We start from the raw sequence: 20,173 nt of genomic DNA, 5'->3' as shown, positions 1-20,173 counted from the left end.
TAAATTTCCTTAATAATAAAAACAAATGCGTTTCCTTAATAACAAAAAGGAAACTCAAAGTAAACAGATTTCTGGTAGGAAAGCTGGCCCACTTCAGGGCAATATTACCTAAGGTCATCTTGATAACACTGCAGCATTTCAAATAGTCCTGTGTCCTTGCTGATAATCCCCTACCCTAAGCTGATTCAGGAGGGGGATTTGCTTCTCACAAGCAATTTACAGAGAACACTTTTAAAGTTTCAAGGTCTGTTATGCAAATACTTTCCTTTTTAAAAAGAAGCTTCCATTATTGCTGCTACAATTGAGGCCAAATATCATAAAGCAAGAGATTGAGACTGAAAGAGAAATCTTGTTACCCTGTTTCCCCGAAAATAAGACCTAGCCAGACAATCAGCTCTAATGCGTTTTTTGCAATCTTATTTTACTATAAGACCGGGTCATATAATATAATAAATATAATATGATAAATATATGATAAATATAATATGATATATAACATAATACAATACAATACAATACAATACAATACAATACAATATAATACAATACAGTACCGGGTCTTATTATTAACTTTTGCTCCAAAAGACGCATTAGAGTTGATTGTCTGGCTAGGTCTTATTTTTTTTGGGAAACAGGGTAGTTTCTTAATCGCCTCATGCCTTCTTACATGTACATCCTGTCTTATCTTTCAGGAAAATTCAAGAGTAAGACCAAGGATTGCACATGTGGAGAGGCACACCTTATTCAATGAGTCTTACGAGGAATTCTAAAGACACACGCAGTGTCCAGCTCCTGTCATGTAATAATATGCACTACTCCACAGCCCCAGAGTCAACAAGTTAAGACCAGGAAGGAATCCTGTTGAGGGCAAAGCGAACCAATCCTGAGCACAAAAACAAAAGCACTACAGGGAATTCACAGCATCAGTCTTTGCTCAACATCAGGCCTTTGACAGTCTGGTTTAACATGAAATTTAATTATGTCTGAAAAAACATCCTCAGTGGGAAGAAAACAGCACCTTCTGTTAATCTAAAATTACCTGGTTATCCTCAGACCTGGGAGAACTTTCTCTTTACTTTCTTTTTTCCCTATGGTAGTAGCGTAACCTCTAAAAAATAGGTCTACAGGTCACTATTTGTGAAAGCACTTTGGTAGTGCTTGGGGTTCTACAAATGCTAATTTCCTTTTTTTCTTAACCTGCTTTCTTCCTCTTCCTCCTCTCCGTGCTATGTCTTTTTTTTACTGCACCGTAGTTTTCATAGTACATAGAAAATGTTAAGTATGGAAAAGGGACCTTAGGGGAAATACACTTTTTTCTACCAAGGAGAAAAGTATAAGGTTGTACCTGTGAAGACTAAAAAGTGAACTTTATCCCTATATGTAAAGAAAACATAAGCATATAAAAAGGCAGTTACAAGTGATCTCAAATGACTCCTAGACGACGGTATTACTTCAACAACCAAGTATAATGCCAAAACATGAAGGTTACTTGCTATTTCATAAAACAGCCCATATAATTGTATACGTATGATTGCAATCTTTGGCAGACTGTGTACTCTCTTGAATTAGATCCATTGTCCAACGTTTTACTCATCATTCAATCTTTGCACACTGGCTGAATAAATTTAATATAAATTTGTCTTTATGAAAGTTCTAAGCTGAAATTTTAAAATATAGAAATACTTCAATTCCTTTAGGGTATCTGAAGAATCAAAAAGAAAAAATGGTTATCTCCCCCAAAGTATATCTTTGGAACTATCAGTAACTTCAGGAAGGTATGTGATAAAATATTGTGTACCTGTTTCATAAAAATGCGATAAGAGATCCTCTTTTTCAATAAAACGTTGATAGAGCCAATCAGAAAGGTCATCCGTCTCCAGGGGAACATCTTTGATTGGAAAGATCCTATTAAGAGTTAGGAAAAAAAAGGGCAAAAAACTACTTTAACTCAGAAGTCAAAATCATTCAGAACCACAATTTAGCTGTGGTGACCGAAAAGCTGAAGAAAGTTATGGAATCCCCTTTTGCTTTCACATGGGTTGGTTTCTTCAGCTTAAGTTACCTTGGGTTTTTGTTTTTTCAATTGTTGTTGATTACATAACTGGGTTCATTCATTCATTCACTCATTTAAACATTGACTAGCCTGTTCATGTTCGGTCCAGTGCTAGATGCTGGAAACATACTATGAGATTATCCTATATGTATGAATAATTATTGAGAAATAACTGTCTTCGCATGTTTGTGGGTTAAGTAGGAGTGGTCTTTAGAACAGATGACGTTTTAGAAGGCAGCTACTTTAGGACACTGAATTACAACAGTCAAATGCTAGGCCAAATAATGCTCTTTTGCTGGGAAAGTCTGTGAACTAGATAGGATCCCCATAAACTGGTGCCTTTTTTGCTAATTACGTCATTGATTTTGGTTTCATGAACAAAGCCAACTCTTACTGATTGGGAGTGGTTGATGGAACATGATCTGAATATTCTGTAACTCTGTCCTGACTCAATAGACAATAAACAGACTGGAGTAATTAGTGATAAATATCCACTGGAGGAAAGAACAGGAAAGGGCAGCATGAGTAAGGACAGCATATTTGTTGACCTTGAGAAAGAATTTTTCTTCTTTGTTTTCCAATTTTGTGGGGGGGTTTTCTTTATTTTTTCCCTTCATCAAAGTTATAAAGGTACATGGTTAAAAAGTCTAGAAAAGGTTTGTTTGTATGAAAAATAGCAGTCCCTGTTCCTCTGCTCTTCATTTCTCCCTCTCCAAAGGAACTGATTTTTACCTCATTTAGTCAATTATCTCGGTATTTACCACCATGCTTCTTCTTTAGTTTTAGGGCTTATCTACTATGACTTCCCACCATGGAAGACGAGGATTAAGCTCTTTCCTCTTCTTAGTCCCACTACACAGGCACATCCTTCCCGCCTTCCCAATGCAGTTGCATGGTCATTTTAATCAGCACAATATTTGACATTTCCATTATTATAATCATAGAAATATATTCAGAACTAAGCCATGTAGTAAATCATGGCTTTTTCTTTCCTGCCAATTTCTGTTCTCCCTGGATTGAGCATGGCTTTCTATGGACACATAACTAATTCAACCACAAACTCATGGCCAAGGGTCTAGAATCAATTCTCTAGATCAAGTCTGCAAACTGTTTCTTAAAGGGCCAGATAGAAGACTTCGACTTTGCAGGCTACGTGGTCTCTGTTGCAACTATTCAACTCTGGCTTGTGGTGCAAAAGCAGCCATGGACCATGTATAAATAAAAGGGTACAGCTGTGGTCAAATAAAATTGTATTTAAAAAGCAGACGGTGGACCAGATTGACCCGTGGTCTAGATCTTTTCCCAAGGCATTCTCAGGTATTCAGACATTCCTTTGATTTCATCTTCCTGAAGAAATTTCACCCAGATTCTGCACTTGCTGCCTGTGGTTTTCATCCTGCGATGGCCCTTCGCTATCATCCTGGTGATTCTCTGCACCCCTCTAATGGCTCCCATGTTTCTTACATCTCGTGTACTCCTCTTCCTGCATTTACTCCGCATTTTGATGGAGCACATCCTCCAGCACTTTCTTGAGAAAAGGGTACTTGAAATCTTGCATTTCTGCCCATGCCTTCTTTCTGCCCTCACACCTGGCTGACAATCTGACTAGATGCTGGATTCAGGGTTGGAATTCATTATCTTGCATCTCTTTTTCTCTTGTCCTTTCTGGGAGATTTCTTATTTAATTTCTAAACTTTTTACTGAGGTTTTTCTTTTTTTTTTTTTTAATCATATATTTAATTTCTAAGAGCTCCCTGAGTGTTGCTTTTTATGGACTGAAAGCTCTCAGCACATGAGTGGAGTTTGGTGACTGTGAGCTTCACTGAGGACTGCCTGGCTGGGCCACGTAAGTTGGTCTTTCTACTTGAACTCAGCAATTTCTCCAGAGAAAGGTCCTCTCATGTTCTGTCCAGGAAGTAAAAGCCTGGTTGCTAGCTTTCTGGAAGCAGAGTGAGATGTCAGGGCTGGGAGTCTCAGCACACTTACATAGCTTAGCCATCCTGTTTTCATTATAGGATATTTTCATCATCTGCCCCAACTGTGCCTGGTGTTTCTGAGTGCAGAGCGCCTCACTTCCCTCTCCAGTATTTGCCAAGGTAGGGAAAGAATAATCACCCAGTTGTGGGACGTAGGGTAGGGGTTCTGGGGATCTGAGCTCTCCTTACACAGATTTCAACCAGTCTTCCCAAGTTCAGCAAACCTTTCAGCCTCACTTCCACAGGTACTGATGCTGTTGGTTTTTCAGTCTTTTGGGAGGTTTTGTGGTATAAATAAGGTTGACTCTTGGCTTTCCCCACAACCGGCTTGGGGTTCTGTTACATTATTTGCTGCTCTGTTTTCCAAATTCCCAAGTTTTGTTGTTATTGTCTTTCCTACTGTTCTCCCGTCCTTGATGGTCTACAACTTTAAAAACCTCAGCAGGGTTTATTTTCCTGAGGTTTTGGAAGCGCATGACAGCAGATGTGAATCTGATCCACTAGGTCTTTTGAGAAGTTGTCTTGTTATTTTTGTAAGGTCTAAGATTATTTTTCCATTTTGGCCAGTACCTACCACTTGCCATTTTACCAAGGGGCCTATATTGCTATTTCAATTTAGGTAAAATGTGAATGCCATTACAAATTACTTTGTACGTTTAGATCATCTAATATGTCTTAACACAGTTTTGCAATACAAGTAGCACTTTTTAAACTAGTCCCTTCTACCACACTGGGTAGCAGCCAAATGGTTTGGGGGAATTATTTGCACTACTGACCTCTAAAAAATGTACTAGTTCTGTAAATATAAAATCAGGCCTAACCAACCTAAGGATAAATTAGCAAGAGTCATAGGGCTAAAGAATATCTTGAAATAGTATTTAAAACATCTTTATAAGGAGAAAAATGATATAAAAATAAGGTTGAATTAAACAGAGGAAGTTTAGTTTTATCAATTGAACTCTGAAAGGACCGTGGTGAGTTGATGAAGTCTATGGATTTAAGTGGGGGAAGACTCTGGGACTGGGCTATTTTAACAGAATCCTACCCTACCATCTGCTTAGAATAGCCAGGCATTCTCTTGCTTAGGAGACAGCCAGGAGGGCAGACCAAATGCTCCCTCAAAAGCAATCTACTTCTATTACTCTGATTGTTTGGTCACCGTGGGATTAAAATATTAAAATGACTAATCCCCTAATATGGCCAAGTATTAAATGCACTGAACACCAGTCCTCTTAGAATCAAATAAAAGGAGTTCTTCTGGGCTATAAATAAATAAACAACAGAAATAAATCTTTCCAATACCAACAGCTATCCAAATGAGAAACTAGTTCCTAATAAAAATTCTTATTCTCCATAATCCAGAATGTACTCTTAAATCCAGAGTATTCCACCCAAATCCATAGAATCAGATTTTAGAGCTCTAATAAACCACACTTTCACAAAAATACATAAAATAATGCTTACCAGCTGGCACCTCTATAGATTCAAGTTACAACATTTGAATTTTCATGCCACCGAGACTCCAAAATGTGAGTTAACAAACAACAAGGTTAAACCCGCAATTATATTTTTCCAACTACATGTAAGGAACTAATAAGCACTGAAGGTTTTGAGACAAATAGTTCCCGCTTTCAGAAATCTAATAATACAGTAGAGCGGTATGAAAAGTAAACAAATAATCTAAAACCAGAATATGGTAAATGTCGTATAAGCACTTTAAAGAACTTCTGCGTAGGTTTAAATGAAGGGGTGTGCATGTCTACTTACGGCACAGAATGCATGAAAAAGGCTTCACTTGAGTTGGCCAAAAAGAGTAAGTAGAATTTAAGATTTAAGGGAAAAAAAATTTAACAAAGTAACAATATGTATGTAGTTTTCAAAAGTCAAAGTACTACAAGGTTCACATGAAAAATGACAGCCCTATTTTTTCCCTCTTCAGATACCTGTTTCCCAGAAAACTTTCTTTTGCTGTTCATCATCTTACTGATACACTGCTCTGGATCATCCGATTTAAAATGACCTCCTCACTGACTTCCTCTGAAGGGACACAGGATGTGGCCCTTTCACACCTGTGTCCTCTTCTGCTTTGGGCCTCCTCCTTCTCCTTCCTAGTACCTTCTCAGTGCCACTTCTGTCCTTTCTAACTGTGCTTACTAGTGTATGTTCCATTACTTTTCTTACGTGTCTGTTTGCTCTGTCAGACTGTGCTATATTCATCTTTGCATACCCAATGTGTAAATCAGTGCTTGCTCCTTTGTGGGAACTCAAGTTGCTGAACTGAATTAAATTGAAAGTCATCTGCCAGCGTAAAACTTTATGAGGTGCCAACTGCAGACAGCCATCAATACCATGGGCATAGTTAAATGACGCCACCAGGGTGAGTGTGACAAGAATAACTCAGAAATGCAGAAACTACTTGCCATCAAAATAGATTTATGGACAAGACCAGGTACTGTCAAATTTAGCATATCAGAATTTCTTCCAGCATTCAATTTGTGGAAGTTTTGCTTTGAGCCATTGTCTTGAGTTTAGCGGTTCAAGCCTCATCCTCAACATACTAAAATATAATATTATAGCTTCCCCCTGGGTCCCCTAGGAAGGTTTAAAAGAATCCCCACTCAGTTAACTGAAAATAGAATTCAGCAACTCAGATATAAACTTTTAGCAGCTTTAATACAGGCATAAACCAAGGCTGTAAGGTAGCAAACCCAGGGACACACAGGAGAATTCTGAGTGACTTTAAAGTGACTTTAAAGGGGTGATTATCCCATCCCTTCCCTGTGAGTCCTGATCCTTGTAAAGTCAAAGCTGCAGCAAAGCCACAGGCCACTTGACCGTATAAACAATGAGATAACATTGTTCCGATCTCAAAATTTTTTCTATTATATGTTTATTCGTGTTACGTCCTTTGAGACATGGTAAGAATCTTAACAAATGTTTGTTGAATAAACCGAAGTAAACTTATCCAGTAAGCAAAACATGACACTGGTATATTTGCTTAAGAGAATCACTGTTATGCTTTCCATGAGTCTAATGACTTTTTATTTTTTACTAAGACTTTATTTTTTTAGAGTACTTTTAGGTTCACAGCAAAATTGAGGGGAAGGTATGAAGATTTCTCCTTATCTCTCTAATGACAAAACTTTTTATTTTGAAATAATTTCAGAGAAAGAGTACAAAAACAGTACAAAGAATTCACACATATGCTTCAACCAGATTTCCCAAATATCAATTTCCCATATTTGCTTTATCTTATAATTCTTTCTCTCCATATATATATATATATTTTTTTTTTCCTGATGTGTATATATGATTTTTCATCCAAAGTGGGAGTATGTTACAGATACTGTGTCCCCTAAATACTTCCATCTGTATTTTCCAAATGCAAGGACAGTTTCTTATATAATCATAGTACAAGAATCAAAATCAGGAAATTAACACTGATACAATACTATTATCTGATCTACAATCTATTTACTTCATTCAAAATTTGCCAGTTGTTCCATTGTTTATAAATAATGAGAGAGAGAGAGAGAGAGAGAGAGAGGGAGAAGGGAGGGAGCGAGAGGGAGAGAAAAGAAACAAGGAAAGGAAAAAGGCAGGTACTATGCTTCAGGAAGAGGAGTATAACAGTAAAATAAACAAGATAGACTCAAGTAGGGAAATAAAGGGAATAATCAATAAGCAAATATACTTCAGGCAAGAGGTAATGAGACCTGAGCTAGGCTATGGCATTTAGATTAAAAAAAAGGGAATAGACACATACATTAAAGAGGGATCTTTCATAGAAACTGGCAGTTAAATTTGAGAGATAGGATAAAATAAAAAAGTAGAAGAATCAAAGGAACTCCAAATTTTTCATTTTGGGTGAGGGCAGAATGATTAACATAAACCACAACTGGAAAACCAGAAGAACCAAGTTTGTGCGAAGGAAAACGAGTCCAGTTTTAGAAATAATAGGTTTGAAGAAGCAACAGAGCATCCAGGTAGAGGACAGGAAGTTAAATGAGGGGTTGGAACTTGGAAAAAAGACAGAGCTACAGGTCCATTTATAGAGGAGCCACTTCTATGCGCTCTCCTATAATGAACTCAACCTCCACAGGAAAAAAGAGGACCAGGAAACAGGATCCTGGAGAAAGTCTCTATTTATATAATCTGTCAGTCTCTCAGAGATTGTGTGTGTGTGTGTGTGTGTGTGTGTGTACATACGTGTACATATCCACACATACATATATATGTATATGTATATATGATCTTATGTTAAATGAAAGGTTAGACAAAAATACCCTTCCATTTTCTCAGATTCAATTCAATTCTCAATAGTTATTATCAGTGAGAATTATGCTTAACCATTATTCAATTAAAATTTAAACTCCAAGAATTTTTGTATTTGGGAGACATAATATTCCCAACAAAACTAAATTAGAAAACAAAAAGTATTATTTGAACACCAAAGGCAGTCATTGGGCTTGACCTTGAAGGGATCTAAAAGTGAAAAAGACATGGTGAACCCCAGAGGGCCAAGGTGGGGAGAGGAGAGGGCTCTTCGTTTCCAGTAAAAAAAAAAATTTCATGTTTAACTTCTGATAAATACTTGAAAAGAAATTAAGCATATCGTCTAACTAGAGGATGGAGATTTTATCTTATTTAAAATGATGAGACACCGCTTTCAAACCTTCAACATCATTACAGAAATACAGAATTCACTCCACAATATAGTCAACCTCCATTAAACCACTTATTTCATGCTTCCAGCATCCTGAATGATGCCAAACTAAAATGTTTTATTTTCTTAAAGGGAAGTGGGAAATAAAACTGCTGGTGCAGAGAAGAAAAAGGAACTTGTGGGTGGTGAACATTAATAAAAACAGCCAAGCAGAACTAAAAACTTGAAGATTACATTTAATGTGCAACCTTCCATTTTCCAACTGGAAGCTCTGAATAGTGATGAATGACTAAAATGTCCAGCCTTTTCCAGAAAAAAGCTAGGACACAGAGAGAGAGAGAGGTAAAGCAACAGAAAACAAGAAAAGCAAACAGGAAAAAGCAGCGAATTATTACGCAGCAGGAGTAGGGGTGAAATGAGCAATACTTATAAACAACGGTAGAGAAAAGCCCTACCATAAGAAAAACTAAAGATAGCACACAGTTTCCTTCTGGTAGGGATAAAAAAAGCTACAATCTATTTACTTCATTCAAAATTTGTAAGCAGTCTTCTGACCTCATTCCCAGATGAGTAATTTTGGGGGTGGGGCTGGGCTGGTAAACTTCTAAACACGTACCATTAGTGTGTACCACTTAGGTGTGAATCACTTTACTTACAGTTACTGGGAAAAGGTGACCTGAAACTTGCTCCCCATTATGTTGAATAAGTGATTTTTACTATATTAATTTTATTCTAACTTTTGTACCATAAAAAGTATTATAGAAATTTAAGCCTCTTTAAAGCTCATTTTTAAATTATGGATAGAAATGGATGGACCTAGAAAGTATTATGCTAAGTGAAATAAGTCAGAGAAAAATACTGTGTAATTTCACCTATATGTGGAAATTGAAAAAATAAAACCAACGAATAAACAAAACAGAAAGACTCATTGTTGATACAAAGAACAAACTGATGGTTGTCAGAAGGGAGGGGGAAATGAATGAAAAAGGTGAAGAGGAGTAAGAGGTTCAAACTTCCAGTTATAAATAAGCCACGGGGATGTAAAGTACAACATAGGGAAAATAGTCAATAATATCATAATAACTTTGTATGGTGACAGATGGTTACTAGACTTATCGGGGTGATCACATCGTAAGGTATATCAATGTCAAATCACAATGTTGTACACCTGAAACTAATACTGTATGTCAAGCATACTTTAATAAAAAATCAATTTAAAAAATAAATTATGGATAGAACACTAGAATATGAAAATCTCTTAGACTATTTATATGATTTGAATGTTTCAATATCCTTGATTTCAAGGGGTGAAGTCTATTTAACGTTTATTAAATGGTATGCATTTTAAATGTGAATCTATTAAATTCTTATAACTATCTGATGAAAATGCTTTTGTTGTAATTATTCAAATTATTAAACCAAAATTCAATTTCTTTTTTTTAAGTTGAAGAATACATTTACATCATTAAAAAATAAAATAATAACCCAAATAGCACAATGAGAAATAAGATCCCTTCCCAGAGGCATTAACTGTTAACAGTTGAATACCAATTATAAGGCAGTCAACAGTGCAGCCTTTTTGGGAGAGGAGAGGAAAAAGGCAACATTACTTCTTGGGCTTTTGTTTGTTTGAGGTGCTGCATGCTAAATATCCAATAAAATAATAACTAATGCGTTATTATACTGCTTGTAAAATGCCTCCTAATTACAGAGATGTTACTATGTAAAAAAACATGTATCTTTTTTTTAAGATTTTATTGGGGAAGAGGAACAGGACTTTATTTGGGAACAGTGTATACTTCCAGGATTTTTTTCCAAGTCAAGTTGTTGTCCTTTCAATTGTAGTTGTGCAGGGCGCAGCTGAGCTCTAGGTCCAGTTGCTATTGTTAGTTGCAGGGGGTGCAGCCCACCATCCCTTGCGGGAGTTGAACCGGCAACCTTGTGGTTGAGAGGACACTGGCCCATGCGGGAATCGAAGCAGCAGCCTTTGGAGTTAGGAGCACGGAGCTCCAATCGCCTGAGCCACCAGGCCAGCCCCCAAAATATGTATCTTAGTTGATGAAATACGGTCCATGATTTCTTGCTTATTGTGTTTTTCACAACTTAACTCTAGTATCTCAGAAATGACATTATTTTATCTCTATGGGACAGGCTTTGAATATCACCTTGATAACTACCAACTATAAGAAATATAATTAGAAAATCATATGGAATTGACTGTCATGCACAGTAGATTCCAAGGGAAGACTCTCTGAGGGAGAGGAAACAGCTAGAACAAAGACAGTGCAGTAGGAACATACCTGGCACAGCGTTCAAGGACAGCAAGCAGGCCACTACAGCCCAGGGAGTGGGTAAGGGGAAGTAGGAGGTGGGGTCAGGCAGATGGAGCTGGTCAGACAGGGCCTGAGACACCAGCGTGAGGCTCCTGGCTTTTTCAGACGGCTAAAGCGCTTATGGGATTCTGCACCTAAGTGTGACACAATCTCACTTAGATTTTAAAAAGATCATTCTGGATACTATGTTGGAAATAGACACTAAGAGGGACACGGGTAAAAACAGGGTGGCCAGTTAGGAAGTTAGTGATCTAGGAGCTGGGGAGAGGTGATGGTGGACAGTGCCAAGGGGAAAGTCAGATCCAGGATATAAATCTGCGTACAGAGCCAAAACGACTTCCTGATGTGAGATATGAGAGAGAGAGGAGCCAAGGATGACGCCACGGTTTCTGATCTGAGCAACAGGCAAGATGTAAGGTGCCATCAATAATCAGAGGGGGAAAGGCTCTGAGGAGAATAGATTTTTAGGAAAATCCACAGTTTAGTTTTTGAGATGACTTTCTGACATCCTAGTGAAGATGTCAGGTGGTCAGATACAAAATTCTGCTTGGTATGAAGAAGGTACATTTTATTTAGCCATTTCTCTACTGATGGATATTTATTTAAGTTGTTTCCAATGTTTTACTCTGACAAAAAATGCTGCACAATTATCCCTGTCCTTCTGAAGGATATGTAGTCCCAAGTAGAACCGTAGGTCGTACAGGATTTACGATACTGTCAAACTGTTCTTCAAGTTGAACCAATTTGTGTTATTTTCTCTACTACGTACCTCACCAATACTTAATATTGATGAGCAAAAAACACTATTTTGTCCTATTTTGCATTTGCCTTATCCTTTCATATAGTTTGTTTTCTATGAATAATGAAGCCTTCGTCCATTTTCAATTGGGTTTTAAAAATTATTATTGATCTGCAGAAACTTTTTACATATATAGGCAATATTAATCCTTGTTATGTGCATTTCAAACACCTTAACTTTGTTTATGGTCTCTTTTGCATACTCCAGTTTTTTGATGCAGTCAAATTTATATTTTTCCTTCATGACTTATGACATCATTTTTGTGTCTTATAGGGAAGGCCTACCCTACTGTGGGGACATTAAGAGTCTCCTGTATTGTCTTCCAATACTTTAGAGTTTCATTATTGATGTTAAGATAAAACATTTAGAATTTATTTTAGAATATGGTCAGGGGTAAAATTTCAATTTTCCCTCATATGTAGAATCAATGATCCCAAACCATTTCATTTATTGAATAGTTCATTCTTTCCCCCACTCTTATGTGATGCCTCCTCAATCATACACAAGTGCCAAATAAATCTTGATTTTCTAACCTTTCCATTGATCTGGCCTGGCCCACATACTATACTGTTTTAAATACGCTAAGCCTTGACATCTGGTAGGAAGAGCTTCTCCGTTTCCTTCACCTTCAAAACTGTTTTAGCTATACATTTATTATCACTCTCTCAAGTGAATTCTAGAACCATTTTTCTCTAGAACCACTCTTCTGGCTTCTGATTCTAAACTCTCCTGGATATAATGTAATTGGAATTACGTCAAATTTACAGATTAATTTGGGAGAACTGACATCTTTAAAATTTTGAGTCTTTCCCTTTATGAACAGAGCATCTCTTTCCACTTATTCAAGGTCTTTTATGTTCTTCAGTGAAGTTTTATATTTTTATTCATAAAAGTCTTACACATTTTTTGTTAATTTTTATCGGTAGGTACTTTATAGTTTTCTCGCTTCTAAGAATAATATTGTTTCAAAATTACATTTTCAATTTATTGCCACGATACAGGGATAACACTGATTTTTCTGTAATGGTTTGATGTTAAGATTGCTGAACTCTATAAATAGATGGTGAACTCAGTTTCTTGGGTTTTCTATGTCAACCATTGTGATGATTAACTTTATGTGTTAACTATACTGGCCTAAGGGATGCCCAGACCGCTGGTAAATTATTATTTCTGGATGTGTCTGTGAGGGTGTCTCTGGAAGATTAGCACTGGAATCAGTAGACCGAGCAAAGATCACCCTCACCAATGCGGTGGGCATCATCCAATCCATTAAGGACCTGAATAGAACAAAAAGGTGGAAGAAGGGCAAAGCCGCTTCCTCCTTGACCTGAGACATCCATCTTCTCCTGCCCCAGGACACCGGTGTGCCTGGTTCTTGGGCTTTCAGACTCAGGTTCTTACACCATCACTCCTTCTTCCCCCCCCATTCTCAGACCTTGGGACTCAGACTAAGTTATACCACTGGCTTTCTTGGTTCTCCAGCTTACAGACAGCAGATCATGGGGCTTCTTGGCCTTGCTATTTCTCTAATAGCATTAAAGAAATGAAATCTTTTAATCCCCCCATATCTAAAATATCATTTCAACATGTCATTAACAAAAATTAATGAGATATTTTACATTCCTTTTTCCTACTAGTCTCTGAAATCCAGTGTATATTTTACACTTACAGAACATCTCAAATCAGACTGGCCCCATTTTAAGCGCTCAACAGCGACATGTGGCTAATTGCTGCTATAACTCAACAGTGCTTGTCTAGACAGCATGAACTTCAGCATTCACACATTCAATAAGTATTGCATTTCTACTGTATGCCAGCATTGTCCTAGGATTATAATTGAGAACAAGACAGGTGAGGTATCTGCTCTGATGGAGGTTACATTCTAGACAGGGCAGATGGACACCAATGAGTAAATCATTAAGATTTCCAATAGTGACTGAAATTTTAGATAAAGATGCTACCTTCAGCTTAACATTAGGTTTTATAGCAGTGCATTTTAATATCAGGTTGTAGGATTATCACATTTATTTCATAAATATGACACCTGAGGCTTAAATGGTGATATGCCATTTCAAACCAATCAGATTTACAAAAATCAAAGGTGACTGACTTTGATGTAGATGTAGGAAGAGGTGACCTCTTATATGCTGCTAATGAGACTGCAATGTGATACAACCACTTTGAGAACTATCTGACAGTACCCAGTAAGGTGAAAGCTCACACCTAGGATCTAGTAATTCCATTGTTGGGCACATGCCTACGCTACTTTAACTCACTTACAAATATGTGCTTAGTGAAACAGGTATAGGACTGTTCTCTGCAACACTGTTTACTGTAATAGCAAAAAGCCTAAGAAAACATTAAGAGAAAGAATAGATAATGAGTGACAATCATATGATGGGAATAGAATATTTAAATAGTGTTAATAGCTCAAACAAATAAAAGGGAGTCATAAATGTAAAAAAAAATCTAGAAAATAATATACAGTGGAACAATACATGTTGCAAAATGATACACCATATATGGTTATACACATTTTTTAAAACATACAAAACAATGTTGTATATTATAGATGTATCTGTATAATAAAGTATAAGAATAGGAAGGATACACACCAAATTTATGATGGTATTGGCTTTGAGAGTAGGAAGGAAGGGTTATGGAATTGGGAAGGGGAACAATGGAAAGTTAACTTCATTAGAAATGCTTTGTTTTTTTTATTAAAAAAAAAAAAGTCCTGAGGCAAATAGGTCAAAATGTTAACATTTATCCATTCTCACTAGTGAGCATATTTTCTTTAGAAATATTAAATATTCCTTTTCTGAATTAATTTCCCCCCCAAAAAAAAAACTTGAAAATAAGCTCTTGTCCAAAGACTCTAATTGAATGACTTCTCCAACATAACCAAAGTTCCAATCAGTTAGACATGACAGCAACCCCTCTACTTTTGGTAATCTATCTATGCTATTACATTTATGGTTATAGCTTTTCTCAAGATTTGAAAAATGAAAATATAAGCTCCTTCTGCACATGGCAATCAGCTTCTCTAACTCACTGTCCTAATTTGGAGCAAAGCAGACATTTATATTACGGACAGGAGTTACTTTTGCTTTTATCCTTATAAACACTGTATCCCTATGATTAAAATCTACTCATGTTTAATATTCCTGTTAACTCCTTAATAGTGGCACACTGTGCCCATTACTTATTAACAGGAATAAACTGCCTTCCAGTTTATATTCCAGACAGGAATATAAAGGGGAGAGAGGAGAGGGAGAGGAAAAAGTTGTTCCCTTCAAATGCTTCTCAGACTTCAGCCTTTGGTTTCTCTTTTAAAACAAACTTTACTTTTGAAAAAGATCTATAATGTAGTTGTATGTAAACCAATAAAAAATATTTCCCTAGTTAAACAATATATAATATTGGGAAGTTAAGAGTAAGAAAAGACATCTTTTCTCTTAAAGTAGTAAGTGGCTTATAGCCAATCAATATGGAATGCTAATTTACTAATACTGGACTTAGCAACAATATACATACTTTATATATCTTAATAATAGTACTTTATACTTGTAAGGTGCTTTGTAGTTATAATACTTCTTTATCAGTATATCCTTTGGTGCTCAAGTGATGCATTCCCAGGCAACCTCTGGCCATCAAGGTCCCAGGTGGGCCGCCTGAGGAGCTACGTGTACATTTGGTTTAATTAGTAAAGTGGCCAGGGTACTTAATCACCATTTACCACCAATTTTCTGTGGAAAAAGCTCCAAACACTTCACCAAAACTTTGACTTTTGCAAGATAACAATACTACCTATTTGTAAGATAGGAGCTAGTATATAACCATGTCACAAATTTTCACTTTCTCACTGATGTAGTATTTTAGGAAAGTATTTCACAGCAGATAGTAACGTGTATTTAGAGTTCATCTGCTCCAGAAATCCTAAAAATCAACATAAGCCTAAGAAGTAAGAAGTGAATTGACAATGTAGAAAACTGCTATTAAAATAAAAAAAATTTTTTAAACATCTAAAATAAACTATTGCTTCTTATGCTTTTTCCTAAGCATCAGTACAGAAACTTAAAATCTAGAACATGATTCTTTTCCTATCTAAATAAAGACTGTTTTCTAAGCACATAATGTTACTGATACAGTATGGCTGGCACCACTCTGTAGGGAAAATGCCCTTCTGGCTCCAATACCTCCAACACCTGTCACAGTACGTTCCCATGAGGTACAGAATAGGTAGCAGAATTTACTTGGTAGCCTTGGCAATAATTTCCAAAATAGAAAAGAACCGTATTAAGGAAATAAAAAACAGCCCGACCACTGATTAACGTTAAATAAATTATGCCAATTTTATTGTTTCCCAAGTGAATTTCAATGGCTAGGAACACTACAGCATAATAACAGAGTGCCCGAGCCATTGAGGGCACATTCCGTGGCTCTCAGCCGGCACCAAGATGCATCACATTTACTGCCCTCCATGAAATTTACCTAAATTTACCTAAAATGTGATCAAAGTTACTTCATATATACAGAAACTTATCGCAAATTTAATACTTATGAATTGTTAAACTTCTTAACATGTTTGTAATTTCAACTTGGAGTTTTTCTTAAAATTATGTTTCATTAAATTACTACCACCTCAAATTTGCTTTGCTTCGATCTAACATGGCTGCCTTTTAATTGGTACAAGTATTCTAGGGTTTGTATTAGCTCTTTTCATAACCTTCTACTAACTGTATTATTTCTTTTAAAATAGAGAAATTATAATATATGCAATACTCGAAGTGGGATCTAATGAATGCTGAGCAGAACGAACTAATGCCTTGTTGACTCATGTGTATGCGCCTCTAGATTATACAGAAAAATCCAGCAAGAGTACTAACCTGCCCAGCTACGCAGAGTGACTAAGTCATCACTCCAGCTAAATTCTCTAAGAATGAGGACTGCTTTATTATTTTTTTAAAAGGTCACCTGGGGTTAAGAAGAAAGCAAATACTTTCTACATCATGTGAAGCAAAATTGGCTTGCATCATATGGGTTAGTTGTAATGTTCTGGATAAATTATGCTTAACTGCAGGAAAAAACATTCATGAGTAGTTTTTAAAATCTGCCTATAGGTGAAGACAAGTAAGCCAACATTAAGCAAACTACTATTTTTCTTATAGTTTCCAGATCACCTTTTCTTACCCTTCTGGGTACCCATTCCCCACTTTAGGCAGTTAATACTATTCAGTTTTTCTTGCCAACCTCCCACATTAAAGGAGATAAAGATCTAACCAATCATTTATATTATTCATGTTTGTGTATATATGATTTCTAATGTTGTATTTTAAATCTCTTATTGTAATTAAAAACAGTTCATCCTTGTTTAAAATTTTAAAAATATAACCAAACAATTGAAGAGTCTGAACAAAAACCAATCTTTCTGAGAATAGCAAAAAAAAAAAAAAAAAAAAAAAGGATAAAGAGTACCATTTTGTTTAAATTTATTTTTATTTTAATGGTGTTATTCCTGCCAGTAAAAATCCAGGATAAGCAATAAACAGATTATTTTGGAATTGAGAAAGTGAAAAAACAAACCAGCTAAAAACAATCTCTTTTTCTCGGTGGCCCAGGGTGTCCTGCTGGCCTCCAACAATATGTGAGGAGACCCAGTCAATCTATGGCTGACAGAGTCTTATCCTGGGAGATGCTAAGGACATGGCCCACATCCTTTCTCACAGGCTTCTTACAAATACTCAGAACTATCCTGACACCAAGACATTTCTGTTTTCTCTTGGCCCTTTCATTTGCCCCCCCTTGCCCATCTGAGAACAGGTCCTTCCCTTTTCCTAACATTGGTTAGAGAATGATCTCCATTAAATTACTACGAAAAAAAGAACAGTGTGTCTCCTCAACATGTTCCAAGATCCCTAGGGTGTGTGTGTGTGTAAATAAATAATTGAGCACAATTTGTACATTGTATTAAATAGTTGGGGTATGATTCTAAATCATAATTTAATCTCTGCTAATCTAACACATTAGAATTTTCTTTGTTATTTCTATGTCTGATAAAGATTCTATTAAAAATATATTTCTGAGACGCTTCTATTTTATTATTATAATAGAAGTTATTTTTTGGTATCAAACTAACCATTCCTCTTCTATCTTTTTAAAAAATCTTTAGGCTATTTTGAGAGTAGAGTGAAAGCTATGACTCTTCTCTATAGAAAATTGCAGACATACACAAAAGTTTGTATAGAGATCGAGCTAAAACTTTTTTTCAGGTCCATCTATGAGACCCAGATTTAAGAATCTCTGCTTCAAGTGAATTTAAGAGCCTTGCATTTGTTCCTGTTAAAATAATTTTGCTAAAAATGAACATTCTTTTTCAATTTCTAAGATCCCTATTATTCCATTCATTTTTTTATTGAATAACTATAAACTAAAATTTCTTCTATTGGTTAAAAAAGCAAGGTCAAGTATAATAGATTGCCTATATAATTTAATGTTTTCTTCCTTGTCTCATTTCTTTTTGTTTGCTAGGAAGATCGACATATAGCCAACGCAGATACAATCTACATATGTCCAAAACATATATCCAATAGCCACGTATTCCTGGGCATTAGAATTCAGCTTCATTTATAGAGTATAATTAAAAAACTGAAAGCTAGATGTTTCATATGTATGAAAATAAAACTATTCCTGGAGAAATTCTTCCAGGGCCTAGCACACTGCTTTGTACATAGTAAGTGCTCAATAATTTCAGTAAAATGGAAAACATATGTGGAATGGAGTCAGAATAGTCATCAGGAATTATTTTCTTATGTTATACATGAACTTTATAATACAGCAATGTAAGTCACATGGTAGAATCAACTATAATTTTATAGTCATTCCTCACATATCAAAAACCCAAACTGTAATATTTAATTTTAAGTTTTAAAATTTAAGTTTCAAATTACTCCAACTCTGTACTTATATTTAAAACTCTGATGGTTTACATAGATGAAAACATGCTAATGATCTATTATCAAAGGGTCTGTAGTTTGAGTACTTTTCCTCTTGAATTGAGGGCTTTGTTGGCAATTGTGATCCTCCTTGGGACTAAGGTCACTTTATAATTTAGTTGCTGCTGGTTGAGATCTTTGACCAGGAAATGAAGATAAATGGCTTAAAAAGAGATCCAGGCCTTATTTATCATAATAATACTTTGATATGAGGTGTGATAACAAAAATATGGTGAATGCTTAAATTTTTTAAAAAATTATTACAGTATAAGATACATTGCCATTAACCCCCCTCAAAATACTTCCCCCTCGCTTCGATCACACTTATCCCATCGTTCTTGCCACTTTCTGAAGCAGTTTGGGAAGTCCTCTTTCATGACTGTCTTTAGTTGTGCTGTTGTGGCTGCCTCCATGTCCTGAATCGATTCAAAACGGTTACCTTTCATGGTTATTTTGACTTTGGGGGAAGAGCCAGAAGGTGCACAGTGCCAGATCCAGTGAGTGAGGAGGATGAAGACACACCAAAATGTTTTTATTTGACAGAAATTGCCGTACCAGAAGTGATGTGTGACACAGAGCCTTTGTGATAAAAAAATATAGTGACTGCTGCTGCCGAGTGCCATCCAACGGAAAGGCAAGGATCTTCAATACGGGAGCAGCGTGTTGAACCTTGGTAACAGTGTGTGACAAATTTCAACTTGTTCAGTGCAGTCAGTGGAGTGTGAGCCACACCTGAGAGAAGGTGTGTTTTAAAGTGTGCCATAAATCATCCTCCATCATGACAATGCTCTACATCATTTCTGGTACATGGCAATTTCTGTCAAATAAAAACATTACAGTGTGTCCTCATCCACCTTACTCACCAGATCTGGCACCGTGCAACTTCTGGCTCTTCCCCAAAGTCAAAATGCTTCAGGATATTGAGGCAGCCATGACAGCGCAACTAAAGACACTCATGAAAGAGGACTTTCCAGAACTGCTTCAGACTGTGGCAAGAACGATGGGATAAGTATGTCTGAAGTGAGGGGGAATATTTTGAGGGGAATTAATGGCAATGTGTCTTTTACTGTAATAATTTTTTTAATTTAAACATTAACTGTACTGTTTGATCACACCTCATATAATACCTATATATATTTACATAAAACTCTTTAAAAAATCTCAAAAAGCTAGCACAGAATATTCAATGTTACTGCTGTTGTTTATACAAATGACAAGCACATTAAAATGTTAAAAATTTAATGTGTAAGTCATAGCGAAATTGTCAGTTTAATCATTTAGAAAATCTTACATGACTTAATGCTTTAAAAAATTCTATTTCCATTCATACAAACCTACTCAATAAAAAATG

The 20,173-nt window shown here is 36.1% G+C and overlaps 1 protein-coding gene across 5 annotated transcripts in view; it reads right to left on the bottom strand.

The window, feature by feature from the left end:
- LPGAT1 (lysophosphatidylglycerol acyltransferase 1) overlaps positions 1–20,173 on the bottom strand; it is a 99,831-nt gene that overhangs the window by 6,861 nt on the left and 72,797 nt on the right. For all 5 annotated transcript variants that reach the window (XM_074322430.2, XM_074322427.2, XM_074322426.2 and 2 more), the window contains one exon: positions 1,799–1,905. In XM_074322430.2, the coding sequence (XP_074178531.1) occupies positions 1,799–1,905 (107 nt within the window). The remainder of the gene's footprint in view (positions 1–1,798; positions 1,906–20,173) is intronic.

The sequence above is a fragment of the Rhinolophus sinicus genome, chromosome 11 (assembly GCF_057876585.1).
Source record: "Rhinolophus sinicus isolate RSI-liver-muscle chromosome 11, RSI-T2T, whole genome shotgun sequence".
Taxonomy (NCBI): Eukaryota; Metazoa; Chordata; class Mammalia; order Chiroptera; family Rhinolophidae; genus Rhinolophus; species Rhinolophus sinicus.
Note: the sequence above shows the minus strand (reverse complement) of the source record. Positions and strands in the feature narration are given on the sequence as shown.